Raw genomic sequence first — 22,203 nt, forward strand, 5'->3', positions numbered from 1 at the left:
TTTCTTTATTAATATATATATATATATATATATTTAACATAATTAAAAAAAAGCATATTTCATATTATTATTGTATAAATATAAATTGTAGTCCAAAATTTAATTAACCATGTTTAATTTTGTATGTTTCATCCCACAAGAGTGGATGAAACATACAAAACGCATTGTCCCAGTCTATAACTTATGAAAATGATAAATATATTTAAGTATCTAAAAAAAAAAAAAAAAAATACGTAACTTTTCCAGCTGTTAAAAGATTTTATTTAAAAAATAACTTTTATATTATTAATCCAAATAAATAAATTTAAATTGTACGCGGAGCCACTTATTATGAGATTTTGTTATAAAAACACACTTTTATATTTTTAGTTATTATAAAGATATATCCCTTGTTATGTTTACATAACAGCAGGGAAAAGTAAAAGGCGATAGTTTAAGGACCATAATGACTGAATCCTTCAGTTCGATATAATTACCGATTTAAATCGCAAATGATGTAAAAGCTTGATTAACACTTGTAGAAAATACTGAAATACATGAATTATCATAATAAGAAAGTTAATATTTGATAGATTTTATAAAAAAACTTACAGCAAAAGCATCAGATCCAAACCAAACAAATATTGGGAATTGAACAAGTGAAAATATAGCTGCCGTTGTTCCTAATATTCCTAGTAAGCAATTAAACTGCTTCGATGGAAAACTGAAATATAAAATTATAAAAAAGATATTTTTTTCTTCAAATTTCGAGTTAAAAAATATTAAAGTATAAATTTTTAAAATCATAGAATTAAAAGGTGTGCACGGGGTTTTGCTACTATTGCCAAAAAAAAAAACACCGATTATTCAGTAGTGTTTTTTCTTTAAAGCCCTGCACACACCTTTTTATAGAAAAACAATATTTTGTATTAGAACTTACCAAATTCGAAGATAAACTACACTAAGAGCATTTACTAATGGTCGATTAAATATAAAAATGAACAAGCTTGCATATACAATATGAACAGAGTTGAAAAACATGCATATAATTTGTATTAACTGAACTACCGTTGTTAAAAACAAACACCAAAATACTGTTGACCTTGCCATCTTAATTCTTTTAACCGGATCGTCTTCTGTTAATAATATAATTAACATATTTTTTTTTAGAAATTTAAATATGAAACAATTACGAGTAATATAAATGAAGCGTTAAAGTAATACAGAATACGACTGAAATTACTATGAAGCTACTTTTAGAAAACATAATTAAATATTCGTATTTTATTTGAATTTAAAATTACCATTCTTTGCTGCATTGAGGCCGTAATCTAACCACATTCCCGCTAAGGGTGCGATTAAAAGCATTGGAATATGACAGAAACCAAACCATTCTATCAAATTGCTCACTAAAAAAAATAAAAGAAACATCTTAATTACTATTATAAATTCATAGAGCACTTGTTAATGTTACAAATTATAAATTTATAATCACCAGTTACAACATCGTCTGTAATACTTTCTACCCAATGATCGAAAGTTCCTCCATACACGGCGAGACCTAAACCTAAGACACATGACCAGATAAGATGAAGTAAATAATCCAAAGATAAAAATGACTGCTGAAGATTATGTGAATCAGGTTTGATAACATATGATTTATTTTCACTAGTACTTCCATAATCTATGAAAAGTAAACACTGAAAGTAAGAACTGGTTTAGCATAACTTTAAAATATTAGCCTAAGCATTACCTTTTGTCTTTGTAGTAGTAATTGCTGATTTTTCCAAATTATTTTCAGCCGTGTTATCAATGGAATCGGCAGATTCATTTTTATGAATTGATGAAGATTTCTCTGATACAATCATGGAACTATCAAAGATATCGGGGGAATCATCATCAGAAGTTTCGATCGTATTTACAGGAAGTAAAAACATTGTAGGGATGAGCATTAAGCCAGATAACCCAGCCAAGAAAACGCATGATGTTTTCATATCAAAACCGTAGGGATACATACACTTAAAATAGGAAAAATAATTATTAATTTTATTGTTTTTCATTAAAACATTTAATATTAAATAGCAAAACAGAATTTTAAATTATCACAAAAGTAAGAAATTGGCCAAAAAGTCCAATTGGGGATAATCACTGTTCTTATTGTTTCAGGGGCAATAATGACAGGAAGTAATCACGCTAACCCTTGAACAACGAGTGGAGCTTGCTTTATTGTTTGGAGACAATCATAGTACAACACGGGCCTTCACATCAAGCTGTTGGCAATATACTTGCAAGAATATTGCCAACAGTTTGATGTAAAGGCTCAAAATTTAAGAAAACATTCAGTATCTTGGATGAAAAACTCCACTCGTTCAGGAGTCAGCATGATTAGTTCCGGTCGTTATTGCATCTGAAATAATAAGAATAATGATTACCCTCATTTGGCAAGTAAATTTTCGGTCACACTTGTATAAGTATATATGAGAAATATAATTTATAGCAATTTTAATACTATCTCTTACTTTAGCTATGAGGAATATAGCTGCCGAAGCACAGAATGCTCCATTGTAGAGAGAGATAACAGATGATTTTTGGCTTGGAAATAAATTTGCAATCTGAAATACAACAAAGCATAAAAAGAAGAAGTTAAATATTTATAAATTAATGTTCTGAATTTTAAAAAAACCTTTGTTATATGTTTATAGCGTATAAATCTCTTTTACTAACAGAAAAATCTTTACTTACTAAGAAATTATTCATTCGAATTTGACTCCCTCCAAGTCCAAGTAATAAACAACCAGGAAATAAAAGGTAAGGATTTGCTAAAAGATATAATAATAAAATAAAAGATTAATAGAAAACATTATCATACAAGAGGAATAAAGTAAATTAACTGTTATTACTGATATACTGAATATTGTATATAATAATATATTTAATAGGAACATTTCAAATAAAGAAAGAAACTTACATTTGGCAGAATAACCGATTAGAAACCATCCTGTTGTTACTTGTACGCTAAACACGAAACACTAAATTAGTAATTTTATAAACACTAAAAAAATGAATAGAGATTTATATTAAAAATTACAAACTTTGCTAGCAGCCTTGATACACGCAGGCCAAAATGATCGAGTAGTAAACCAATTAGAATGGAAGCTGAACCTTTCGAAAACGTTACAAGAGTAAAAGCTAAATCGAATAAATTATCTTGTTCTTGGCATATTCTGGTTCCATTTACAGTAGTAAGGTATTCCTGAATTTTAAAATAAAATTCCATACTGATCAAGTTATAAGAACAATGTTTTATTATTACATTATTATTTTTAAAGTTAATATTTCCATAACTGAGGAATATATACAATAAAATATAAAAGTGTTATATATAAAAATGACAAAATACATCTAACAAAAAATAATTAAAACATAAATAAAATTGCTTAATTGTTTAATACATTTAACAACAGATGGCGGCCACGTTGCCTCCCTCATGCCAACTTGCTTAAGTATTATTTAACATTATAGCCCAATAAAGAATCCGGCTGTTCGTTTCATATAGGGAAATAGTTTTTTTATTGTTTAATTTATAAACATTATGGTAGAAATTCAATTAAAAATATGTTAATTTGTAAATAATAATTTAAAAGCAATCTTTTCTAAAAAAAATATGTCATAGCCTGTGACGAAAGAGGATTACAGTACATTTTCATAATGCATTGAGAAATTGATTAACACGAATTATACCAATACATTATAAGCTCTAGCAGACTACCAATACTACCAAAAGCGTGATAATGACATCAATTGTATGCAAAAGTGTATGTTATAATATAATGTATTGTACGCTAATTTGGAATCATAATATAATCTTTACTTTTACGACTGTTATAAGACAGGGAAAGTAGAATATTTTTCTGTAGGTATAGATGTTTGTGTGTGTTTGGGGGAGGCACGATTTAGTTCACGAACTTCGAACCTTCCTGTGCTTTTTGTCCTTGCATCGACCCCCCCTCTAATATACAAACTTCCTTGCAAAATGGTTGAAAATAGAGAGCATTTATAATTTTCTTTTTATACAAAACTCGTCTCCACCCTGAAAATTAAGCGTCTTGACATTTTATAATATTTTGTAATGAGGAAATATAAAACGACGTCAAATTGTGTACACAAAGGTACACTATTCTGATAAAAGAAATGTAGCTTTACAGTGTAAATAACACTGTAAATACAGCTGTACAACAAAAATTTACAGTGCGTATGTTAAATTTAGATTAAATTTCTAGATAAATTTATTCAAAGAAACTGAGGATAGAATCTATATTTTGCTTCATTATCTAAACTATAATTCCAGAAAAAATTACATTTATCCACTTGCATAGAATCTAGCTTATCGTTTCTAAAGTGGTTATATTGATTTAATACAGGTGACAGGTTTTCCTCGAATGTTTCACAGCGGGAAATTATCCAAACATAAAAGCATCCCTAATAATATTGCAAGAGTATTAAATATATTGTATTACTGTAAATAATATATTTTTAGCAGTATAAAATTGAGTGACTATTTTTCGAAAATGAAACTGTATTAGAAATACGTTGTTAAATTAAATATATAATGTGTACAGTCCTATAATTTAGAGTAATTTTTAATGTAATGTAAATGCTATGTTTAAGAAGAAATCAAACTGAATAAATAAGCAAGAATTATAGCAAAAAATATGTAAATTAAACACACTAAAACACAATGAAACAACAATAATTAAGTTCTACAGGAGCTAACACACTTAAAACGTAACTTGTTAATCATTAATAATGATAAGATACGAAAGAATATCCCCAATATAATGGTTCCTTTGACTTTTTTTGTTCCTATGAGTATACTCTACAGCTCTGTTAAGGTCCTAAACGTATCATTCAGAGCTTGAATTAAGCCAAAACTTCATCCATTTGGAAGAATTTGATAATGACATTTTGAGTATTAAGCATACTATAAAATTCTAGTAATACGAGCAAAAATATACATCTTTAATTAACCTAATTAAATGACAAGTGAATTAGATTAACACGTAATTAAGAATATTACGTGTTTTACTTCATTGGGAGACGAACAAATCCATCGAAATAACCCTCGATACAACTAATTTTAAATTAAATTTCCGGTAGACATTTTATTAAGAAAGTATAACAAAAAGTGCAACCGGTATAAGACTAACACAAAGTTTACATCCTGCACGTAGTTTATCGCAAAACACTCATTTACATCCTGTTTCAAACCAATTAACGTTACAGCTTAAGAAAATTGAACTTTTTTTTTTGGTTATAAAATTAAATTTTAAAAAATTATTCTATATTTTACAAAATAATTAAACACTTATCTAGTCACGGCGATGCGAAAAACACCATTTGTGTGCGAGATAATAATTAAAAATATCTAAATATTTTGTGATTTATGATGTTATAAAACAAAAAAAACGATAACACCTGTTCCGTAGACCTTAATAATGCACTCGAGAGTTAATATCAAAATTCTGTTTCGTTACCGAAAACTAAATTTAGATAATTTATAAACCTTCTCAGGCTTTAAATGAGAAGAAAAAAATGAGCATTTACCTCTCGACATCGAGACGAAAAGACTCCTTCTAACTTCATCAAATACACCAAATCCGCCCATCCGAATAGAACACCACTAAACAATAAAGTCTCTACGAATCCCACAAACATTATTAAGAATTTCCGAGATTTGCTATACTCTTCTGGCTTCATGTTTCCCACTGTTAATTCACGAAATTTCGACTAATAAAAACTTATCTTACATTCACGAACAGATAGACGTGAAACACATTGTATTGTTACTACGAAAGTTTCAATATCGAACAGCACCATCTGTTATTAATGGAAGTAATTAACGTTTAAAAAAAAATAAAAGACGTAAAGTTTATTTTCTGATGTCGATGCACTCGTTATAAACGTAATAAAAATAAAATTAATGTAAATTAAAGGATTCTTTTACAGTAAAACCTGTACAAAACGTAAACCTTTCCAAACTGGAAAAAAAAATATTCGGTATCGTGCGATTCCGGTTTATTCAGGTTTCCGTTTTAAACAGGTTTTATTGTATGTATACTGTATAATGATAATTTTAATTATTTCAAGGGTAAAATTTACTGTAAATATTTATTTAATAATGTTATAATGTTTACAAATTTAATATCTGAACTGAAATTACTCAACATTATTATTTATATCAATTAATATATGCTCTTTTTATTTATAGAAGTAATAGATTCTGCACGCAGAAAAACACTGGTGCATAATGCTATGCCAGACCAGGCATAAATACAGAACAAGCTATTATTATATTTACGTGTTTTTCGTGTATGTTTATCTATGTTCAATTTCCTGGTTTACGTATGCTAGCATTTTGAATGTCATATATGTGCTGTTGATGTGTTTCTAGACTTTTGTGTAGTGTACAGTACGTTGTATTTGTACGTTGTGAGTGATACGGTTATATCTATGATGTATGAAATTTTGGGTTAATGTTTACCTAGGTAGTCCAAGATGGCCGCACAGTGGGGACCCACGTTCTAACCTAACCTAACCTATTCTAATAAATTAACAAAATTACTAACGTAAGATGTAAAATAACTCAAAAAATTAATTATATGAAGAAAGGAAAATTTTGTTAATTTATTAGAATAGGTTAGGTTAGGTTAGAACGTGGGTCCCCACTGTGCGGCCATCTTGGACTACCTAGGTAAACATTAACCAAATTTTGTTTTGTTGATCAGTGAATGAGATGTGTGATCATTTGTAATAGATTGTTTCGTCTGTGATTATGGCCTGGTCATAGTATATTTTGTGTGTTGTTTTCTGTGACGTCTGAGGTGTGTATTTTTAGTATGGTGAGAGGAGTTTGCGTTTGCGTGCACACTACTGATGCAGATTGTCTGCTATTGGTTATATCGATGTAAGTAATATGTATTAAAAGCTTGCAACCCACTTTGATGTGAAATTTCTTACAAGCATCTCTTGGGTGTTGTGTCTTAAATATGCTTTTTTAAAATAGGTTTATAATAACAAATTCATATGCCACTACTACATTAAAAAGTACAAATAAACAATGATTAGATCCTCATCCTTCCCATAGTGTGTAATGATGTATTTTTTCGACTCCTTCTACTTAAACTGTACGTGTAATTAATGTACATGCCTAAGCTAAGTATAATGCGCATTGACTTTATTGTTTTATAATAAGCAATAATGTAATCAATTATTACTTTTATTGTTAGAAAAAGTCATTTTAAAATAGCTTTTTATCTATATTTAGCATATGCTATTTTAAAATATTTTACTTTATTAAAGAAAGATTTTGTCAGAAATAAAATAATTTGTCCAAAAATGTCTCGTTGTAACAAAAAGAAGAACAGAATTATAGTTGAGTGAGTGAATTAAATATTATAATATTCATTTAAAAATATATAATTAATTAATTTCTAATTTTAAGACCCGAAGAACTAGTATTTAATGTGAAAGAAGGAGAAACAAGGAAGTCCTTTGCTCTTAAAAATGGAGGAACTGCATCTATAGCCTTTAAGGTTATAAGTATAAACTCTCTAGATGCTTACTATTTACGTTTAAAATAAATTAAAATTTAGGAAAAAAATTTTTAAAAACATTTTTCTAAACAGATAAAGTGTACTAATACGAATGCCTTTAAATTAAAACCAGTTAAAGGAATAATAAAAGGCAAGAGAAGAGTCATGGTAGAGGTATTACTACTAGGTAAATTCATCAAATTAATAATGTATAACATGAATAAATTAACTGAATTTAATCACAGACATTATTAATAAAGATATAATTTTTTAAAATTAATTATATTTAGTATTAATTGTTAGATTCAAGAGCAAATAAAGAAGAGAAATNTTCTTTTTTTTAGGGGCAGGGGCTATTTCCAGGGCCTCACAAATGTGGAATAGACTGAAAGCTGAAAGATAAGACCAACCTATCTAATACTCTGCTAACAAAAGATCAACGGGAATGGTCGCAGCTTCTTTAACTGAATCCGGCAACCAACACATATTGCAAAATCTGAGGATGAGGTAGCTGTTCCCGAGGAGCAGCCACCTCATCCAACCTCATTCACAATTTAAATCCTCGAGATAGCCAGCAATCGTAAAAAATTAAGCCCGAACTCCATCCAATGCCTCAGAGTGGCAAGCCGAAGCAGAAACCGCATAACGTAGTACAGAACAGTTCGTTTCTTAAAGTATGACCGGGTGCAGTACTAGGAAAAGAGAATCTTCGAACTAATATGTCCACCAGTGGTCAATGGATAAAACCACTGAACACTGTTAGTTGGTAGTGGTTTTGCGCCTCACCAACGGGTTGGCCACGTGGAGTTTTCTTGGTGTTCTTTACGTTTGTAACACCTAAATAAGGCCAGTTTCCCAGTGTTTCTCAACCTCTAACGAATGTCGCCCTTTTCAACGTAGTATCTCCCCCTTCATTTCAAAATTTCGATGCCGAAGGCCAAGGCTAACGCCAAATTCGTACTGCATTGACTAATATAATGTTATTTGTTTAATTATTAATTATAAATTCTTTAAATATTTTTAATGCCATTCGGTCAAGTTACAATGGAGCAACAGGCTGGTGAGGAACAGAGACAACATAGCCATATCCTACCACTCTTGAAAATTTCTGAGGTTTTGACCTGTGTTTCAATCCAGATCATTGGACGCATTGCCTATTAAAGCAGATTAAAGGGTTTTTTTTGTTATTCATATCTAATTTAGCACTTTTTTGTATAAGAAAATCCCTTTACAAAAATTCTCGAAAATGTTTTTCCCATAGAAAAAGCATCTGCTGAAGATGGCGTGACAACCAAAGAGGTTACAACCAGAATTAATACAGCTGGATAAGCAAACCAATAATAATACAGCTGGTTTCATTTGAAGTAGACTATGTCATTGGTTTGCATATCCATCTGTATTAAAGCCGTTTTATGAGGCCACAGCCAAAACCTTAAAAAAGAAGCAAATCGCTTATTTATTTCCTCTACTATCGTGGCTTCTTCCATCGTAAATTAAAAGAGTTAATATAGATTATAAGAATTACCCACGATAAAGTTTGTTAGGAGTGTGGGGTTAGGGGGCCGTAAAGATTTATTACGTACTTTTTTGGGTAGAGTCCTGCCACCAAGTGTGTTTTATCGGACACACCGCCGTTTGAGATGAAATGGATGATTAAGGCGCGAGGGTAAGAGTCATTCCGAAGTTCAGGAATGAACCTCTCAGGAGGAAGAATGCAGAGTCAGATATAATCAATTTAAGGGCATTTATTAACATAAACGAAAGTTTACAACAGAATTATGAAAGCCGATTTTGGAAATTTGCCTATTTTTATCTATACAACGAGGGGGTTGCCTAACGGGGGTATTCGAATTTACGCGAATCACAACATACCAGATAAACAAGATGTGGACCTGACGGCCAAGACTGCGGAGATTTCTGGTGTTCGCTGCACTTCGTCGTTGTGCTTGCTCGTTTTTGAGTCGTCCTCTCTTGAACCATTCTTTCTCTGACTGGACTGTGTCCCCATCTCTAACTGAACTTTCTCTGGTTGGAGCTCTCCTTTTAAACCCTTCCAGCATGAGAAAGTTCATCGTAGGGTAATGAATGATTCATTGGCAGTGTCATCATTGTAGCTGAGGCAGTGTTTTCTTATTTGGTGATGACGTCGAGCTTTTGTAGAGTCATCTCTGAGTTGGTGTTTTCTTATCTCTGAGTTGACATGACTCATTTTTGCTCTTAGTCATTGTTTGTTTATCGATTGCTTTGACTAAGTTCTTCATTTAATATGTAAACATTGCCGAAAACAAGGGGGATGCAATGTTCTTCATTTCTATATATATCTTTTATAATCTTCGATTATTTAATTGCTCTTTCCTCTTTTCTTTGGCATGTTGTGAGATTTCTGATAGTTGGATAATAAACCGTTTTATTCTAATTAATTTAAGTTGATATTAAAATTTGGAAAAGGGGGTCCCTAGATTGATAAAACAGGTGAATTTCCTCCTACANGGGGGAAGAGGGACAGGATTAAGGCTTCGACAATGGAAGTGTTAAGTAATAATTGAAGTGTCAACAAAAGAAGTATTAAGAATGGAATGGAAGTGTTAAGAATGGAAGTGTCAACAATGGAAGTGTTAAGATAAAGCGACGTGCAAGATTTACAGACGCAGATGCAGTTTATTTTCGTTTTTGCGAGAAATCGAACATTTTATAATCCATCTAAACATTCTCCAATTAGTCCGGAAACAGGGGGACCTAATTCTTGCATTCTTTGAAAACGGGTAAGATTGACTATAACGTAATAATCTTAATCTTCGCTATCGTTACTTTTTGCCCGAGCAACGCCTGGCCTATCTGCTAGTTGTAATAATAAATAAAAATGCTTTATTGTATAATCAACAAACAACTCTGATTTAAAATATCACATTATACACTTTAATGCAGGGGTGTTGAACCCGCGGCCCGCGGGCCGCATGTGGCCCAAGGCAAGTTCCAATGTGGCCCAATAAACGTGTAAACAAAACCGAGAAATGTTTTATTTTCGTTTTATTTATTTATTTCGACGGCATAAACTCAAAAAAGAAGTTTCACAAAGCCGTAAACTTTTATACATATTTTATTTTTGAGTGAAAAGGAGATATTTTCAAATACTTGGAGATGTGTGAATGACGAAGGAATACTAAATAAAGCTGAAGTTGTGACTCAAAGGATTATAAGACCCAAATTTGAAAAAAGGAGAGAAAGGCCAAAAGATAAAAAGTAGTGAGAAAGGTTAAATAGACCTTCTGTTATGCAAATATTGATCTTAATTTTCCAACCTTCCTCACTACTTTTATCTTTTGGCCTTTCTCTCCTTTTCTCAAATTTGGGTCTATAATCCTTTGAGTTCCAACTCCAGCATTATTTAGTATTCTTTCCAGCATTGCACGATTTGGCTACTTTGCGACAAATTTGGCTACCCTTTTTTTAATTTGGCGTAAAAATTATCATTTTGCGCATTGGCTACTTTCTGGGCTACATATTATTTATAAATATATTAGTCGAATAAAAATGTACTTTAAAATGGTGTTTCGTCGTTTTTTATTAATTAGAGACCAAAATAAAACAAATAATTGTGTTTTTTCAAGTAAATTTTTGTCTGTCTCCTTTATAAATAGATGAATTTATTTATTTCTAAGTAAAAATTGGAAAGGTCTGTAGAAGTAATTTTTTAAAATATCCTTTTTCGTGATAATGTTTTAATACTTATTACTATAATCTAGACATGCTAATCCTTAAATATACAAGTATATTTAAGGATTGGGTCATAAATATATTATATATACTTGTGGCCCAAAACTCCATGACTTCTTCCAATGTGGCCCAGAGGAACGAAAAGGTTGGACACCCCTGCTTTAATGCATCAAATCTAACTGAATTATTTACTAAACAATTTTGCTTTATCTAGGAACACTGGTCGTTAGTCGCGGGTTTGCTCCCGACAACAAATTGTCCACGTGGATTTTTCTGGGTTTCCTTTAAATGTCTAATACTTAAATAAGAGCCAATTTTCATAGGAGGCTTACTTGATTATCCAACAGATTTGACGATATAAAAGTCTAATTTTTACCATTCATTACCATTAGCGACAATTGTTAATTAAATACGTGTATAATATTTTAAAAATCTTCATTAAACTGATATTTTTTATACTCTAAAAAAGTTTAAATTGTATATTACTTTAGCTATTAAATGTAATTTAAGCTAATAAACCATCGAAAGCTTTTTAATTTCGTCCTCGTAAAAGTTTTGTGACGTAGTCAAACAATAAGAGTGGCAACACTTGTATCGTAACACAGAAAAACAAGAAACATCTGTTAATGCCAATTTATTGCCATCTGGTGGAATAAATGTTTAATATTTTATTTAAGCCATGAGAAATGTTATTAATAGTAACTTCGGACATATTTTTAAATTATATTTCATAACAATAAGAAAAACTATTTTAAATTTTAAGGGGATCATTACAAACATTTTAATAAAATTAACAAATGGAAAAAGAAGTCGTAGAGAGGAGACTTGAAAGAGAAACTTGGAAGTCATTACCTGTCAACTGTGAACATTTTTGGCTCTGTTACAAGTAAGTTAAAATAAATTACGTTCGTACTGAAATCTGAACTGTTGGAGTGATAATAGTATAATTTTTATCATTTATTATACTTCAACAAATATTAGCTACCAAGATGGCCGCCAGAAAGGATCGTATTTGTTTTGTTAGAATGAATTCTACTATTACGTCGGTTTGACGTCATTTTACACTTTTCCGTTATCAAAAAATACAGGAATGACGTCAGAATGACGTAAAAGTACACTATTCTGACGAAACGAATGCACTTAAAAGTGTTAAATTATTACCGTGTGGATTGGGATTCGAATTGTTATCGGACTTCGTATGGATAATTCGATTATCTATAGTGCAGAGATTATCATTTTTGTATTACTATTATCATATTATTACTAAATTACATAATCTACTTTCTACTTACGTAAATGCACACGTGTCCGAAACTTAAGGGCAGACGACACTTTAGACGAGTACGACAAATATAGCAAGAACTATATTACTCGACGTCTAACACAGGTTATGTCGGTACTCTCGATGCAAACCAATTTGACCACTAGAGGAACTTTCCCAATAACCAAATAAAACGTTTTATGACCCTTTGTCTTCACTTGTTCCTTTGTTCGGACTTCTATCTATCGACACGTACGGACGTTCGTCCTACTGTTATGTAAAGACTCATTTGTACATTAATTACTTGAATAAACGAAAATACCTTAACCAGTACAATGTGTTTCGTCTGAGTGTCTCTCCGCTGATTCCGGATTAACGACAGGTTATAGGCCCAGACACCAACACTACAAGGAAACTGAACTGAACAACCAGATCTTGGTTCAACTTGTTCTACATCTTGGTTCGTATCTTTTGCCTTTTATTATTTGGTCTATCGATCCTCGCGCCCGAAATGATGAATTCATTTAAAGTCGAGTTATTAAATCGAGAAAATTACGATACTTGGAGTCTCCTTTCGAGTAAGCTGAAGCCTTACTCGAAAGAGATGGCGTGTGGGAATACGCTAACGGAGCGGTACCTTGTTCCACCATAATTGCCAGTAATCCCGAGTCTCGGTTGGAACACGACGCCTGGACAAAAAACGACCGTAAAGCAAGATCAAGTCTGATATTAATGTTAAGTCCGCCCGAGCTAAAACATATACGAAACTGCAGCACATCAAAAGAAATTTGGGACAAACTCAAATCGATTTACCAGTCTCAGGGACCAGCGAAGAAGGCCTCCTTAATAAGGACCTTAATTCTCACGAAACTACATGAAGAAGGAGATCTGCACGATCACATTGCCAAATTCCTGGACACTGCTGACAAGCTAACCGATTTGGAGGAGCTTCTCTCAGTGTTGTTGCTATACAGCTTACCCAACAGTTTCAACACATTTCGCACTGCGATAGAAACGAGAGACGACCTTCCGAAGCTCGAAACCCTAAAAGTCAAGATCTTTGAGGAATATGAAGGACGATCTTCTTGCGAATCGCAAAATAATGATGCGCTTAACGTCCATTATTAAGGATCGAAACTGCGATGTAATTTTTGCAAAAAACCTGGCCACAGAGAATGAGATTGTCGTAAAAATAAGAGACAAGAAAATCAACCGAGATCCAGCAAACTCGACAGCGGAACCTTTTTCACACGTGAGTCTACTTTTCACACTGGAATGTCATGTGATGCTTGGTGTCTCGACAGCGGGGCCACATCGCACATGTGTTCTGACCAAAGAAAATTTTCAGACTTGCGAACTACTTCTTACACAAAATTGGATCTCGCTAATGATCAAACCATATCCATCGATGCAGTTGGCACGGCCCAAATTCACGTTGATACTGGCACACAGGAACAATCATTTGACCTGCTAAACACTCTCCATGTACCATCGCTTCGCACAAACCTCTTATCAGTCTCCAAAATAACCGACAAAGGCTATAAGGTAATATTTGATAAGTTCAAAGCACGAGTCATCGACTCAAAGGGAACAACAGCCACAGTAGCGGACCGCATTGGCAATCTCTACTACGTATTACCTCGAAACGATCGAATCCACATTTCCCAAGAAAAATCTCCAATAAATGGATTACGAATCTGGCACGAAAGATTCGGTCACCTTCACGCTACCGCACTAAGAAAATTGTTGGATCGAGGAGGTCACTGGCCTAAAATTCGACAGGGAAGATATGCTTGATACGTGCGAGACATGCATTGCGGGAAAGATGTCACGCCTGCCTTTTCCCCATCCCCTTGTCAAACAGACAAGCCGACCACTCGAAATCATTCACACGGATATATTCGGACCTATGCTGAAGAGATCTCTTGGAGGATCACTTTATTTTGTTACATTTATTGATGATTATACTCGATGGACTGAGGTATGTTTTCTAAAGACCAAGGACGAACTATTTGAGACGCTAAAAGACGTCAAAGCCTACCTAGAGAATCAGACTGGACTAAAAATCAAAGCCAACCAGAGCGACAATGGAGGCGAATACTGTAGCAAGGAAATGAGTACCTTCCTCAGACGACAGGGAATCACACATCGAACATCAACTGCGAGGACCCCACAACAAAATGGAGTCGCCGAGCGCAAAAATCGAACTTTAGTAGAGATGGCACAATGCATGATAATCCATGCACACACTCCTACCACCTATTGGGCTGAAGCCATATTTACAGCCAATCATATTCGAAACCGATCCCCGTCAGAAAGCATAGATGGCAAGACTCCATACGAACTATTCAAAAGAAAAATTCCTGATGTCAGCCATTTTCATATCTTCGGAACAAAAGCCTTCATTCTAAAGAAGAATCCCAGTAAGGGTAAATTCGATCCACGTGCTCAATCTTGCACATTTGTAGGTTACTCCGAAACCTCAAAAGCATATCGTGTTATCCTCGATAATAAAAAGAGCGTAACAACCTCTCGAGATGTCAAGTTCATTGAAAAAATTTCAAACACCGATATTTTTGAAGACTTCATCAACCACTCGACTGCTGTAGAAAACAACTCTCTCACCACTACGAATCGACTTGACTCAATAGAGGTAACTACCCGGCAAACGCAAGTCAACAACACAAAAACTGACGCCCCACATCAACCTGCCAACATCCACACGCAGATGGCAGAAGTCCCTGAAACACAGGAAGATCAACCATCCATGAGAAGAGGACCAGGACGACCGCTCAAACTAAAAACTAGAAATCGCGGTAGACCCTCAAAACATATACAGCTCCGAAGCCTACGAATGGAAAGCTGCCATCAAAAGGGAAATCAGCTCATTACTAGAAAATAATTCTTGGGATATCGTTGACGTACCACTCAATAGGAAACCGATCGGCTGCAGACTGGTCTTACGAAACAAGTTCAATCCCGACGGAAGGCTGGAGCGACGCAAAGCACGATTAGTCGCCAAAGGCTACACTCAAAAAGGCGGTATAGACTACGAAGAAACATTCGCTCCTGTAGCCCGACTCAGTTCCATTCGAACAGTCATGGCACTGGCAGCCGAGCTCGATCTCGAAGTCCACCAACTCGACGTTACAACAGCATTCCTAAACGGTGATATCCAAGAAAACATCCTCATGAAAATACCAAGCCAACTAAATGAAATACTCGAGAACATTATAAACGACCAATCCGAACCCAAAGCAGTACGACAACGAGCTATTGAATGGTCACAGCAACTTAAAGATGGAAAACCTAAGGCATGTAAATTAAATAGAGCCATCTACGGCCTAAAGCAAGCAGATCGTCAGTGGCATAAAACACTGGATTCACAGTTACATAAACTGGGATTTCAACCCATCGCCGTCGACTCTTGCCTCTATATGACAAAAAATGATGGGTACATCACCATAGCAGCCATTTATGTGGACGACTTGATAATAGCGTGCAACGACAAAGCAAAGCTCAATAAGATAAAATCTGAACTCGGCACAATTTTTAGATTGCGCGACATGGGACCAATTCACTGGGCTCTGGGTATCGAATTCTCCCAGACCGAAAAGGAGGGGAAGAAAGAAAAACAAACGTTTCGGCATGGAAGAATGCAAACCCATCGCTACTCCGCTCGACGGAAATTCCAAACTGCTAAAACCTAGCGAAGAAGAAAGCCTTTCTGAAAGTGCAGAATAGAGAAAAGATTCCATACCAAAACCTTATCGGCACACTTATGTATCTCGCCGTCGTACTCGCCCTGACATTGCCTACACTGTCAGTATGTTGAGCCAATTCAACAGTTGCTACAACAATACCCACTGGCAAGCAGCAAAACGAGTGCTTCGCTACCTCAAATGCACTGCCGACTACGGAATCACATTAAAAAAATAACAGGTAAACCACTCGAAGGTTATGTAGATGCCGATTGGGGAGCATGTCCGAATGATCGACGCAGCTACACAGGCTATATATTCATGCCCGCAGGCGCAGTAGTGAGTTGGGAATCACGAAAACAACGTACCGTCGCACTCAGCTCAACTGAAGCCGAATACATCGGACTAACCGAAGCAGCAAAGGAAGCAATCCACCTTAAAAACCTTCTCTGCAACGTTCACTCAAGATCAGATCATCCCATAACGATATACAACGACAATCAGAGCGTCCAGAAACTTGCCAGAAACCCGAACTTTCACTCTCGCACAAAAACATATCGGGATACGACATCACCTCATCCGAGAGGCTCTCGAACGCAGAGACGCAGACATCAAATATCTACAGACCAGCGAGATGCCTGCCGACGCTCTAACAAAACCATTGTTTTCGAACAAGCACCGGTCGTGCATCACCAACATGGATATCGGACCCATAGAAGGTCCACCGTCATATCAAATTGAGGGGAGGTGTCGGTACTCTCGACGCAAACCAATTTGATCCATAACAGGGACCTTCCCAATAACCAAATGAAACGTTTTATGACCCTTTGTCTTCACTTGTTCCTTTGTTCGGACTTCTATCTGTCGACACGTACGGACGTTCGTCCTACTGTTATGTAAAGACTTATTTGTACATTAATTACTTGAATAAACGAAGATACCTTAACCAGTACAATGTGTTTCGTCTGAGTGTCTCTCCGCTGATTCCGGATTAACGACATGTTAATTCACAGCAACTTGTAGGATTTTACAGATCAAAGCAATAAAAGTTATGTACAGCAGTTGGACATTCGTGTAAACTATGCCCAACTGCTGTACATAACCTAACACAATGCCGGATGTAGCACTAACAGCATTGTGGCAGGCTCGTCACCAAGTGATTCGGGTGTTCTTGAGGCAGATTGGTCCACTCCTCTCTCGTATCAATTGTGTTTGTCCTTAAGTTTCGGACATGTGTGTATTATATCCATTAATTCAAACATTTTCTTTACCCACGTTATTAGTCGGTTTGATTTTTCCAACAAAAATTTCGACAATAAAACAACAAAATGAGAGAAAATATCCTATAAATAAAAGTGCAAATGGACTAGCGACGTCATTCAGCATTAATGGTTCTACATCAGACTTTTCTTTTCTGTAATCTTCTTGATTGTTAGAATTAGGTTTATCGATGATACCGGCATCAAATAATCTAGTTATTCTATGGATTAAAGATAAGATAAGTTAAAAATTAAATTTTAGAACATTTAAAATAGACTATAACTTACATTTTACTGAATTGTTTCCTATGCGGGAAATCTTTTCTGAAAGCATAAGCTAAATCATATTTTAATAATGAATCCTTAGAAACACGAAATTTATTAGTTCCGTGAATGCCATACAATTTCTTGATTGCTTTCGAAGTGGAAATCAAAGCGAAATGACTGGTTGTTGTTTTCTTCCATGATATATCTTCATCAAAAAAATGTTTATTCTTTTGGATGTGTTCTCCTATTATTCTAATGCTTGATACAGGAGATAACTGTGTGGAAGTTGTTTACAATTAGTAGAATACTTCGAAAATATTTATCAATAATAATATCTGATTTTATAATAACAAAATTTATTAAACTAATAGTAAATATAATTAAAATTTACCATTAAATCTTTATTTATAAGACTCTTATATACAGTTCCACAAGAATATTCTCCGTTTTGAATAGCAATTGCTAATTCTTCGGTAGTAGTCGGTAAGGATTCGATAACAGGAGAGCTCATATTCGATGTTAATGTTGCAGTGTAACTACAAACCAGAACTATAATCGAGATTAACCAAATTGCAATTAAAAATCTTGATCGAAGTCTTCGAACATAACTTATATCTCCGCCTAAAAATCAAGAATAACATTAAATATTTCATTTTATTTGTTACTAAAATACTAAGATAAACAACTAACCTTGATAAACAAAAGTTCCAAAGAGATACCAGAAAAAATTTCTTCGTAACAATGAGAATAATTCAACATGTTCTAAATTTATGATTTTATGTACCACAAAACCAAATATTAATGAAGTCACAAATATCATTAACCAAATCTGAAAGAAATTATTCATGTTAATAGTTACATACAACATATACCTTCTTTTTTTTTCACGAATTATTTAACGTTACTTGGATTGAAAAAGGCTGAAGTAAGGAACTCCAATTAGATCTCTTTTTAGGCATTTTAGTAATGAATTTTATATAAAAACGTGTAACTTGTGAGGAATAAACAAGGTCATCGATATATTCATCCGTTACGTAGAGTGGAAGGAATGACATATCGGCTTCCTGTAAAAATTGCATTTAGTATGAAGTTAAAGCAATTTATTTATTATTAAAAAGGAAAACCATTTAGAAAACATAATAAAATACTTTTGTTTGCAGTTGTCCAACGATTCCAGTTAAAGTTCCATTTTTAGTTTTGGTTCCATAAGATGTTGCCAACGGCATAACTACCTGATATCTGTTTACAGTAAATATAAGATTAAAAATGTTCTCTCTTAAATACAGTAAAAGTTTATTAATTCGACATCCGGTAATCCGGAATTGTCCAATAGTAATTTGGTATGCTAGTATTCGGTAAACCGGCATTTGTTTGAGCTAAAAACTCGGACAAAAACTCCTGCAACGGCTCAAAGACGTGTTGGTCCACATTGCAGAGACATCCGCTACAGGATTTTTTTCTGCACCATTGGCAAGCAATTACCATAGATAAATTTGCATGTACAGCAATTTTAGCAATTGCTGTACATGCAAATGGCTAAGCGTCTTGCCATTAGCTTAGCAAGTTACATCGTTGGCTTGGTTTACAGTGGTTCGTGACTGAGCATAGACTACTGCTACAGACTAACGCGTATTATCTGTAGCGATGAATTCTAGTTATGTTTGGGATCATACGAACACCGTGTTAATGTGTTGAAGATCCTTGAGCACTTCAATTCTATCTTTACTATTGAACAGCAGACTGTCTCCATTGCTGACGCATGTCTAGGGAACTATTACGTGTGATATTTGGTCAGCACTATTAATGGTACCAGGAATATTGTTGGAACAGCGATACGTTCGGAAAATCCTGCTCCTTATATATATTTTTTACACCACAAGGCTGTAATAGCTATTTTTAACAGGGATTTTAAAAAATAGCTGTGTGCGTCCGACCAAGGTCTTCATCACGTTACCGTATACTTCCTTCGCTATCCAATTTTCACATTTGTCGCCCATCGAGTATTTTTGAAATCAGATGGAATAATATTTTGGCCGTCTATGAGTGTAAGGGTTCTGGAGAGGAATTTGAAACATCTATTGGCAAATCTGTTGCAAGATAGCATAAGGCGTTTGTATGCCTCCATGCTCGACCATGTCCCCACATGTATCCAAGAGCAAGGCAAGAGCAAGACAACAGCAAGGCAAGAGCAAGGCAAGAGGAAGTCCTATAACGTTCCTTTAAATTATACCGTTGTTTAAAATTGTCTCTACGCTTATTACCATTACTTATCGCAATCACTTATTACCACTGCCTGTACATTGTATTAATAACGTTTTATTTGAACGTTAGTGCGTAAGAATTTCTTGAATTAGTATATATTTTGCTGGCTAGATAGCCGAGGAGTTTAAAGGGCCAGTCTACCCCATCTTGAAAGATTCGGCATTTAATTCGATGGTCTGTTCTGGACCTCCGGATCGTCCCTATTGTAAGCGTGGAAAAAAGCATGGACCTTTGTGCTCATTCGGTGGAAAGATTATATATACTACTATATACAAATGAAAATATATTATTTAAAATATAAATAGGATATTATAATAATTCTCACCTAAACTGTAATTTTTCCTGTATTGTTTGGAATATTTCATATTTATAACCTCCGATAATTTTCGTTTTGGATTCGTCAAATTGAATTACTCCAGGAAACTGAGAGTTTAATTAAGATCACGAAATTAATTAATTTAAATTTAATTATATAAATAAGAATTAAATACAAAATACCGCTACTCCTGCAATTTTCCAGGTATAATTATCATTTTCTGGAAAAATACAATATTATTTACGGTTACAAAATTTAATTTAATTCTATTTAACAATTCTACTTACTTTTTTCTCCATAATTTTTATGAACATTTAATAATAATAATGTTAATATATATATATAATGTTTAAGAAAAATTTCCTTAGAAGCCATTGCTGTAACATTAAATAGAATCTCGAGTGTTGGAAACAAATCTATTGTGATCGTTGCTAGAGCGATTTCGTATTGAGAGTGAAATGAAAAGATTTCAGTTTGGCCAGGTGTCAAAATCAGTGTGACAATCTAGAGAAAACGTATTCAAAGTTCTAATATATTCAGTTATAAATCAATTTATAAGTATATAACACGCAACTTATTCAATATTAGCAATAATACATGAAATTGTCCCTCGGTATAACAATTCCTAGTTCTCAAATAACGTCTAAAGTGGACAAAAGCATACCAATAATGTAATGTTATTTTATATGCTATTTATATGCTATCGATTAAATCTTTTATTGTCAGGAAATAATTCTTTATTTCGTTCGTGCTCTTTTATATCTTTGTATAAATTTAGAAATAATTGTTGAGTCTAAAGAATTATATATATTTTTTACACCACAAGGCTGTAATAGCTATTTTTAACAGGGATTTTAAAAAATAGCTGTGTGCGTCCGACCAAGGTCTTCATCACGTTACCGTATACTTCCTTCGCTATCCAATTTTCACATTTGTCGCCCATCGAGTATTTTTGAAATCAGATGGAATAATATTTTGGCCGTCTATGAGTGTAAGGGTTCTGGAGAGGAATTTGAAACATCTATTGGCAAATCTGTTGCAAGATAGCATAAGGTGTTTGTATGCCTCCATGCTCGACCATGTCCCCACATGTATCCAAGAGCAAGGCAAGAGCAAGACAACAGCAAGGCAAGAGCAAGGCAAGAGGAAGTCCTATAACGTTCCTTTAAATTATACCGTTGTTTAAAATTGTCTCTACGCTTATTACCATTACTTATCGCAATCACTTATTACCACTGCCTGTACATTGTATTAATAACGTTTTATTTGAACGTTAGTGCGTAAGAATTTCTTGAATTAGTATATATTTTGCTGGCTAGATAGCCGAGGAGTTTAAAGGGCCAGTCTACCCCATCTTGAAAGATTCGGCATTTAATTCGATGGTCTGTTCTGGACCTCCGGATCGTCCCTATTGTAAGCGTGGAAAAAAGCATGGACCTTTGTGCTCATTCGGTGGAAAGATTATATATACTACTATATACAAATGAAAATATATTATTTAAAATATAAATAGGATATTATAATAATTCTCACCTAAACTGTAATTTTTCCTGTATTGTTTGGAATATTTCATATTTATAACCTCCAATAATTTTCGTTTTGGATTCGTCAAATTGAATTACTCCAGGAAACTGAGAGTTTAATTAAGATCACGAAATTAATTAATTTAAATTTAATTATATAAATAAGAATTAAATACAAAATACCGCTACTCCTGCAATTTTCCAGGTATAATTATCATTTTCTGGAAAAATACAATATTATTTACGGTTACAAAATTTAATTTAATTCTATTTAACAATTCTACTTACTTTTTTCTCCATAATTTTTATGAACATTTAATAATAATAAT

The 22,203-nt window shown here is 33.7% G+C and overlaps 2 protein-coding genes across 3 annotated transcripts in view; both read right to left on the bottom strand.

Moving 5' to 3' along the window:
* The window catches only part of LOC111640172 (solute carrier family 43 member 3-like), a 17,151-nt gene extending 7,579 nt beyond the window's left edge, over positions 1-9,572 (bottom strand). Inside the window, exons 1-10 of one of the 2 annotated variants that reach the window (XM_023386172.1) lie at positions 9,444-9,572; positions 3,072-3,232; positions 2,948-2,994; positions 2,722-2,798; positions 2,499-2,591; positions 1,733-1,997; positions 1,475-1,663; positions 1,284-1,388; positions 920-1,115; positions 592-703 (exon numbers count right to left, since the gene is read on the bottom strand). In XM_023386172.1, coding sequence (XP_023241940.1) covers positions 592-703; positions 920-1,115; positions 1,284-1,388; positions 1,475-1,663; positions 1,733-1,997; positions 2,499-2,591; positions 2,722-2,798; positions 2,948-2,994; positions 3,072-3,232; positions 9,444-9,551 — 1,353 coding nt within the window. In that variant the 5' untranslated portion in view covers positions 9,552-9,572. Of the gene's footprint in view, positions 1-591; positions 704-919; positions 1,116-1,283; positions 1,389-1,474; positions 1,664-1,732; positions 1,998-2,498; positions 2,592-2,721; positions 2,799-2,947; positions 2,995-3,071; positions 3,233-5,583; positions 5,866-9,443 lie in introns of those variants that run through there. The other variant, XM_023386171.1, reaches the window with a different exon arrangement.
* A 7,929-nt stretch (positions 9,573-17,501) lies between these two features.
* Positions 17,502-18,732, bottom strand: LOC111640165 (glutamate receptor ionotropic, delta-2-like). Its single transcript, XM_023386165.1, has 5 exons — positions 18,679-18,732; positions 18,464-18,602; positions 18,165-18,394; positions 17,795-18,048; positions 17,502-17,727 (listed from the first exon to the last, which is right to left on the bottom strand). Exons 1-5 carry the CDS (start codon positions 18,730-18,732, stop codon positions 17,502-17,504), a joined length of 903 nt encoding a protein of 300 aa, XP_023241933.1.
* Positions 18,733-22,203: the final 3,471 nt, after the last annotated feature.

This window comes from Centruroides sculpturatus, unplaced genomic scaffold (genome assembly GCF_000671375.1).
Source record: "Centruroides sculpturatus isolate CEXI.00-Female unplaced genomic scaffold, Cexi_2.0 scaffold1064, whole genome shotgun sequence".
NCBI classification, from domain to species: Eukaryota; Metazoa; Arthropoda; class Arachnida; order Scorpiones; family Buthidae; genus Centruroides; species Centruroides sculpturatus.